The 9176-nt window shown below is 39.9% G+C and overlaps 1 protein-coding gene across 2 annotated transcripts; it reads right to left on the bottom strand.

Annotated features, from left to right (window-relative positions):
- Nucleotides 1-477: 477 nt before the first annotated feature.
- LOC129722264 (larval/pupal cuticle protein H1C-like) lies at nucleotides 478-1756 on the bottom strand. 2 transcript variants are annotated; one of them, XM_055675586.1, is made up of 3 exons: nucleotides 1653-1756; nucleotides 939-1534; nucleotides 478-908 (listed from the first exon to the last, which is right to left on the bottom strand). In XM_055675586.1, the coding sequence occupies exons 1-3, from the start codon at nucleotides 1662-1664 to the stop codon at nucleotides 701-703; spliced, it is 816 nt and encodes a 271-aa protein (XP_055531561.1). In that variant the 5' UTR covers nucleotides 1665-1756; the 3' UTR covers nucleotides 478-700. The 2 variants fall into 2 exon arrangements, with proteins under 2 accessions (XP_055531561.1, XP_055531560.1); XM_055675585.1 differs by having other exon boundaries at nucleotides 478-1534.
- Between the last annotated feature and the right edge of the window lie 7420 nt (nucleotides 1757-9176).

Consider the following 9176-nt stretch of genomic DNA (forward strand, 5'->3'; position numbering starts at 1 on the left):
CAATCTTTGTCGTTCCAATCACACTTATTTTTATTTCTTCCGCAAAAATCAGGTGGAATTACCACAACCTTCTCGTTCAAAGTAAAACAAGACAACAAAATGGCCAGTCAACCTTTAGCATGACATTTCTTATTTCTGCCTCTCTGCATGACACCGCATTGCCCTGGTGGAAATGGAAATTGGGGCAAGGTCGAACGCGCTATTATGGGTGTACAAATCTAGTATAAGCCGACCGTAACTTGTCCGCTGGGCTACATTTATTTCAATAGCAGTCGATCATGACAATTATCAGCTAGAGCAAAAAAAAACGTACAACGCAGGACAATTAAACCAGTTCACCGCAGGGATTGGAACGTCCGTCGTTTAACAGACCAACAACAACTTCGAGGCGTTTAGATGAATCGACATTTTCGATTTTTCGCCGCTGTTGTGCGCAGGGTGTTGTGTGATATTACTCTGCAAGTGATAAACGGGGAGTTCGTTCTGTTTTAGTTTATTGGTCTTTTTACACAGGTATTGGCACTCAGCATGGCCATTTCTTCCCGTAGAAGGGAAGAAACAACGTGAGTGCTAATTGTTGCAGTTTCAACTCGGCTAACAACATAACAGTTTAATAAATAAAGTTCCTCGGGGAGGTTTGCTTTTTGAGAGTTAAGGAAGGGGATGTTTTTTCAGGATCATTGGATCAGTGATCAGCGAATTACCAGCCGTAGTGGGCGTGGGTTCCATCGTAGGACACATGGGCAACTTCAACAGCTGGCGAGTAAGTCAAAGTCTTGGTGGCGTGGGCAGCGACGACTGGGGCAGCATGGGCGTAGGTAGCGACAGCTGGGGCAGCATGGGCGTAGCTAGTGTACGCTGGGGCGGCATGAGCATAGGTGGCAACAGCTGGGGCAGCATGAGCATAAGTAGCAACGGCTGGGGCAGCATGAGCATAGGTGGCAACAGCTGGGGCAGCATAGCTAAGTTGCTTGGTGACTACCGGGGCAGCATGGGCGTAGGTGGCAACAGCTGGGGCAGCATGAGCATAGGTGAGAGCTGGGGCAGCATAGCTCACCTGCTTGGCAACAGCAACTGGGGCGGCATGAGCATAAGTGGCAACCGATGGGGCGTGCGAGTAGGTAGCGTATGCTGGGGCAGCAGCATAGGTGGCAGCATAAGCCAGTTTAGGGGCTTCGTTGGTGATACGGGTATCGGATTTGCGCACGCTGGAGTACGGGGTATCGACGGCCTTGGAGTAGTGGGAGACGGTAGCATCATGGGAGCGGACAGTGCTCTCATGGGTGGCTCCATAAGCTGGGGCAGAGTAGGCGTAGGTCTTGGCAACTGGGGCGGCATAGCTGTAGGTTGGAGCGGCATAGCTGGCCACGGCTGGGGCGGCGTAGGTCAGGGTCTTGGCCAAAGGAGCAGCCTGCGACAGAGTGCTGTAGCTCACAGCCGATGCTGGCGAGTAGTGAGCTGGGGCAGCATACGACACTGGAGCCTCCAGATATCCAGCGCTGGCGACTGCCAACGAAGCCAGGAAAACGACGAACTATAATCACAAACAAAATAGTTTCAAATTAGTATCACTAAAAACAACATCACTATTATCACAAAATATTCCACTAAAGTTCTTGAACGTTTGCAGCACTCTCGGGCGATCACCGTACCTTGAAAGCCATTGTGTTGATGCTGGAAAGTATGTTCCTACCGAAGTCACTGTGATCAATGATACCGTTTCATTGGCCGCGTCCAATATTTATATCAAAACGAGAACACCGAGCGCCGCCATAGAGTCAGCCAAAATAATAACCTCGCACTGCTCGGATTTTTTTCTCCATGCGGAGGAAACGGGGTGGCGAAAAGAATATCAAGAGGGCGCGACGACAATTCGCGAAGCCTACCAGAAGGAAGCGTACGAAGCCAAACAAAATAAAAGTTATATTGTCGTATATGAACACCCCGTGAGCGAGCGGGTGAGAGCGAGAGACCCTGTCCGGTATCCGCACGCTCCTGAGATAAAAGCTCCACGGTACTTTCGCTTTCGTTTACGTGCGGAGAACAAGTTGGGATCAGGCATCGGTGTTGAACTCCCCGAACGAGTGAGTGAGTAACCTCCCTGGGCTCTGTAGGTTGGCGTGCGAGGAGGATCGTAACAAACGAGCCAAGTATAGATGACAGTTCTAAAAGGTATGCTATTCACGTCGATGCATAAGTATTAGTGATCGTTATGAACTTTTTCCAATTTTGTATGAAATTTGAAATGATTTTGCATTTTAAACTAAACTTATAAAACATACTTTCCTGAAAAGTTATAGAAATGATGTTGAAACCTGTTTTATTTGTGGGAAATACATAAACATGCTGCGATTTAGGTAAAATATGCTGTTTTTCATCAATTTGCTGATAACCTTTTTGCACTTTTCGTTTTTTATTGTAGTCTAATAGCGCTTCTAAATAGAGTCGCTTATGTTTCATACAGTAACAAAAGTCATTAGCTATGAAAATGACTAAGATTATGCTCCAACTATTAGAAATATAGCATTTTTATATATTTTATTTCGACATATTGTCGCAATTTTTCACACTAAATCTAAATTAATATCAATTTCTAGTGTGTTTCAACTGGAGATTCACTCTCCAACCAAAAAAATCAGATATAAAACAATATAAAACGAGAAATTTCCAAAAATGTTCTGAATTCCAAACAAAACGCGAAATTTTTCATAACGAGATTTGTTTGTGTGCGTGGATAGACAAAAATGTAGCATACCTTGTAGAACTGTCATCATACTTGGACAAACGAGAGCAAGGGGGATCGTATTGACCAGTTTACTAGCAGTCCTTTTGACAAGAACAAGTACCCATACAGATGTACGGAAATGGTCTAACTGATTAAGTTTCTCCTTAGCGGCCTCTGGGGTTTTAACAATCGGAACCTGATTTAATTTTATTGCACCTTTGAAAGCGGCCGCAGTTTGAGACTTAGTTTTTGAATCCAAAATTGGTTCTCTCCGTTTCGCGGTGGAAGGGAGTGACCTAACGTTTCAACGGACGCGTGTCTTTGGGGGGCTGGCGTGTGGTTGATTGATTGCAGCAAATTGTTCGTAACGCGGACTGTTGTGGTGTTTTTTACGACGTCGATTGTGATAGCGATGCAGACAACGGTTAATCATCATAACTGATCCAATTGCTGCCGTGTCTGTGCTCCGATCGGTGTTTGGGAGATTTTGGTTGACTAGGGAAAAGTTGCTGTTTGTTTCTTCGACTCGATGCTGGATGGTGAAGTGTTGTTTTTATTTTGTTCTAGAGGTAGATTGCCGGTGAAAGTTCGGTAATCAAGAGCAATGATTGCGTTTTTAGAGCATTTGTATGTACTGCTGCAAGTGATTTTTTTATTTGAAGAATTTCTTTTTCAACAAAATTACGTACTTATGATTGATTCACTTAAAATATATTGAAAAAATCGAAGAAAAGTTTCGGAAGTTAAATTTATGATTTGTTTTATACCACTGAAAGTGGTCGGAATATTCAGTTCGGTTTCCGGTTTGGTCTGGTCTATATCTATATATATAGTGTATAGATTAAATAAATGTTTGAAAAAGTTCAATTTAATTTTTTTCCAGTTTGAGCTTTCGGTTGAATTTTTCGATCGGACTACACTGAGGAAGATTCGTTGGGTTGCAATTTTTAGTACTAATGGAGTCGAGGATTGTTTAAGTTTTTTCTGCGTACTGCGATGATATTTTATCTGGCCCAAACAAATACCTTCTATCGACATGGTGTTTAAAAAAAGGAATCAAAACTTTCTTCAAACAATCGGTTAGATATCTCTGTATCGATGTAGATTACATTGTAACAAAGTTAGAGCCATGAAAGTAGTGTTCGATAGATTTTTTACTATTTTGGCGTACCTATTTTAGCAAATAAAATAGTAAAAAAAAATATGATAGAGACGTATTTTCGTAAATAGTATTGGTCGAAAAAAGTGAAATAAAAAATCATCCTTATGTTAAAAAAGTTACCAAAAAGGGATTATAGCTTTTAAACCATTGCACAGTGGTCTAAACTCGAAAAACACGTGATCGTTTCAGATTTGACTGTGAAATATTGATTTTATGTACCCAGTGTCTTCAGCAAGTTTATTCCATATAACAAGGCCTTTCTTTTGGCGTTTTCGGTTTTTTGATCAATCCCCCTAGTATTTAGGTATAAAAACCATTTTTCTGATTTTCAAAATACCAGATTGCTTTTTTCAGCTAAGTTGTAGGAAAATCTTTAAGAAAAAGAATTGCTGAACAATGTTATCTTCTATCTGTACGTCTGATATGACGAAATAGAGTTTTACGAGGAACACTCCTCAATATTAGTTTTTCGTCCATAACTTTTTCTGTAATTTTCGAAATAATTCAAGATGTTCTAAGATTTTGTTCATTCTACTAAACCTCTCATTTTTGTAGAATATATTGGTTTGATATTTTTATTTGTTGTTAAGATATTTCTAGTTTTTTGCTGAAAATAGCCATATTTTGAATGTATATTTCTCCGAAAGTTGCAGATAGTAGCAAACCAGACTGCATTTGAAAGTTTGTCAAAAAAACTGCATTACTCAAAAGAGTTAAACTGTTTCTAGTAGTATTCAACCGAGTACTGAATGAAAGGAAAACACCCCTCAAAATAAGTTTTTTGTCCATAACTTTTTCTGTAATCGTCGAAACAATTCAAGATATTATAAGATTTTGTTCATTTTGCTAAACCTCGCATTTTTGTAAAATATATTGGTTTGATATTTTCATTTGTTGTAAAGATATTTCTAGTTTTTTGCATTGTTGTGCATTGGTGTAAATTTTAGCACCCCTAGTGGATGCAGAAGTGCATCAAACGTGTTGTGTATGTAACTTTTTAGAACAAGTAAATTTAAATTTAAAGTCAAGTTCTAACTAAGACTGTAACTGGGTTTGAAATTGAGATCTTAAGTCCAAGATCTCAAATACACAATAAAACGGTCGTAGAGTAATTGCTCGCCTGGTTCGTCGCTTTTACATTTGCTTACGGGAAAACTCATTTAGGGCTCTAAAAAAGTTATCTCTCCCAGGGGCACCAAAATTGATTTTTTTCCAGTTCGACAAAACTTGTAATTACCATTGTAATCCAAATTTAAAATTAAAATACACCAAGGTCGCTTTTTACGCGGTTTTATTTACGCGAATTCCGGAATTTACGCGGTATTACATTACACGGATTTCGGTTTCTCTTCACTCGGATTGCAGAATTTCCCCCTTTTTTTACCGAATTCGGAAGTTTATGCGTATTTTTGCGCGGATTCAGAAATTTACGCGGATTTTTACGCGGCACGTCTCCCCCGCGTGAGAAGCGACTTTGGTATATCTCGAAATAAAAGTTGATCATTCTCATCTTTATGGAATGAAATGACAGCAAGAATCCCATTGCATCATCGAATAGATTTATTCTTTGAAAAATTTGGAATTCAAAATAATGCTTTCAAACTTCATCCTTGAAAATACCAAAAATGTTCACCATAATTGATGTTATTACTTTGAGTTTTAACACATGAAAGTATAAGGAAGATTCAACTAAATTTCAAAGTTATTTACATTCTGTGTTTATTGTTATTTGTCTCATTGTATATTTTTTACCAAGCATTCTTCCCTGCTCGTTTTTGACTCAAACGTTGCCAAATCAGTTGTTATCAAAACCAGAAAAACTATGTTGAAAGAAATGAATTAGTTTGGCTTTATTGACACAAACCGAATGCTTAAGTTGCAGCACATAATTCCGCTCTTCCTATAAATTCCTATAAATCCTATAACAAGATCGATCGGAGTAACTTTTTCTCTGCGCTCGATTTATAAAGTTACAATTTTTCATGGGAAAATCCACTTTTTTAAAACTTGTTCTCTAGAGATGTCCAGTTAACTCTCAAGAATTTAACGATACCTGATATTTGTAGTAAATTTTCCTGGAAAGACTCTTCTGGAGACCACTAGGCGCTACACGGCATTTGTACTGAAAGTTTTTAGACTCAAACTGATTGAATATCTGACGAACGGCTCAACATTATTTCATTTACCGACACTGCTGTAGCATGCAAACTTACCCACGTGACTTAAGCGAGAATTAAGCTTAATATATCATGAGCAAAATTCACGCTTTCAAGCTGGATTCTACGCGTGATTGTTTCTCGTCACATGGGTGAGTAAATTTTCCAATATAAAATCACATGGAACCCTTAAAAATAATTAATTCTTTACTGTAACTTGAGACCCCTGTGGTCACTTACCTCTGTCCAGCAGCTCCTATCTCAACCACCATGAGGTGCCGACCGGGATAAACGAGTAACCTTAGCAAGGATCGGGTAACCAACCCCCGCACACTGTTTCCAAAGCTGCAAAAAGGTGATCGAAATCATTTAGACCCAAAAAAAATATTTTAGAGGCGTAGTACAAGCAAAAGTTGGATGGTGCGAAACCAGGACAAAATTGTGCGTTTTTAGCGCAATTGTTGATGTACACACCTAAAATTTATTGCCAGGTCTCGGTATTTTTTGCCGAGAACGGCACCACTGAGTGCTCGGTTTAAAAAATAATGACAGCTGTCACATTTTTTCGTAAATCTCGGTTCAACCTAACTGAAATTTCAGCACAAAATATCCGTAATCTCGGCAGTAGTAGCTCGGTATTATTTTATGCCGAGATTTCAGTAAGGTTGAACCGAGATTTACGAAAAAATATGACAGCTGTCATTATTTTTTTAACCGAGCACTCAGTGGTGCCGTTCTCGGCAAAAATTACCGAGACCCGGCAATAAATTTTAACTGTGTAATTTGAAACCAGTACAATGATTGCGTGTTGGGCATAACGCAATTAATGCTCTAGCGTTTCTCCAATGTATTTGGCAGCTCCAAACTACTACACCTAAACAGTTTCAACTGGTATCAAGCAGCATTGCAAAGCGAGCGAGAAGTAAAACCTTTCTCCTCCTTTCTGCTTGAGGACGAGACATATGCTACGCTTTTCAAGTCTTTTGCACACACGCTTTCGAGATACTTTTTCTTCTTCATGCATTCCTTGTACAATACGGATGTCTCGCTCATTTCGTGAAGCAACGAGATATCGCCTTGCGCGTCGCAATCCGACAGTACACAGAATGACAAATAATAATTATTCACAATTTACAAGTGTTGCCATAAAAAATCAGCAACGCCTTTGTGGCTTTGTGGAATGGAGGGTTTTCGGTAAAGCTAGCGTTGATTACAAAATGTTGTTAACATAATTTTGTTTCGTTATTTTTTGCAAATCATTCAATGGTACTTCTAAATGATCAAATCCATCGAGATAAATATATCGAGTATTATGTCTATATAAATCTAGTGAGTTCACAAGTTGTTGTTTACTGCTTGCACTGCTCCATGAGTAGCAGTCACTAATACAGTCGATGTGAGAAATAAAGTATCAATATATGATACATATTCTGATTTCAATCTGTGTCAATGTATTCGCAGTACAACTGTTGCGTTATCCTTTCCACACATTTATTGTACGATTTTAGTGCAAAATTTGTGCGAATAGGGAAGTACAATGATTGTACAAGACTTGAACTTTTGCGTGTACTTTCTGCAAAGTTGATCCAATCATTATTCTCCATGTTATAGAAGTTGAAATTTTGTGATTAATCCACATAAATATGAGAAACGAAACTTACGTTTTTCCATTATCGCATGTAAAAATTACCTTCGTTCAGTAAACTTTAGATGAAACAACTTTGTTGAAGACACCATACTTTTATCTACCTATTTTAACAGAGTGTGGAGTTTTTCTATAGATCACCTATATATTATAGATTGCGGAGTTCTCCAAAATGAGAATAGTAAAACTCGTTTCTCGCCGTTATATAGACTAATCACAAAATTGCAACTTCTATAACATGAAGAATAATTAATGGAACAATTCTACTGAAAACACTACGGCTCTAAAATCATTTTCTTGGGTACAAATAATTTCGATCACCTTTTCGCAGCTTTGAAAAAAGATTTGGTCGTATGCTAGCTGGGAAGGGGGATCCCCATGTTAGGGGGCGGCGTACAACAGCGTCTGACCCGGACCGGGCGGCTGAATCATGAAATGCTGTATTCCGCCAGCTACACCTAAGAGGTCAGCCCCATTCGCAGGATGTAGGTATCGCGACCCTGGCAAGGTAGCATACCGAAACCTATCTTTCAACCACGAACAACTATATTGGACATACGGAACGACACACTTGGCGAAGACCTAGGCTATGATCACGGGAACAAACTAGAAAGGCAAAAAAAAAGGTAAACGATTAAATATGGGTACTTGAAACGTCCTTCAATGAACTAGTGCGAGCTGGTTTGCTTACTTGAAAACTACAGCGACAGGGAAGTCGAAATCGCAGCGGTTCAGGAGGTTCGGTAGCCAAATTCTGGAGAAAGGGAATTTCGTGCAGTAGAATAGTAACACTTCTTTCAATTACCACATCTACAACAATGGCGGCGAAGCAACGGAACCGGGTATCGGTTTCCTAGTGTTGGAAAATCAGACAACAAGAGTCATCCAGTGGAAGCTCGTAAATTACCGTATATGCGTGTTGAGGATTAGGGGCAAATTCTTCAACTACAGCCTAAACCTGCGCCCCAACAAATCAGATGATGTCACAGATCAGTTCTATGAAAAGCTTGAGTGAACCTATGACGAGTGCCCAAAACACGACGTCAAAGTCGTCGTCGGAGATGCAAACGCACAGGTTGAGAGGGAGGAATTTTTTTCTTCCGGTCAGTAGAAGGCATAGCCTTCATTCGTCAATTAATGAAAACGACCTGAGGCTGATAAGCTTTACCGCGGCTAGAGGAATGACCATGTTTAGCTCCTATTTACTACGTTTGAATATTCGGAAACACACCTGAAGGTATCCAAATGGAGCAGCCGGCTACGTACTGATTGACTGATGTTGCTTATGCTAGGTCTTTTCGGGACCAAATATTGACTTTCGTCGTTTGTAAGATTCGTGCACGGTTGTCTGACGTGCAGAAATCTCGCAAAGAGAGGATGATGTGTTTCAACATACAGCGTTTGAAGGCTGATGGCGTGGTAGAAGAAGACGCCAGAGAGTTGGATCAAGAGATCGCAGAACAGCAGGATGAACAAGTGGAAGATATA

This window comes from Wyeomyia smithii, chromosome 2 (assembly GCF_029784165.1).
Source record: "Wyeomyia smithii strain HCP4-BCI-WySm-NY-G18 chromosome 2, ASM2978416v1, whole genome shotgun sequence".
Lineage (NCBI taxonomy): Eukaryota > Metazoa > Arthropoda > Insecta > Diptera > Culicidae > Wyeomyia > Wyeomyia smithii.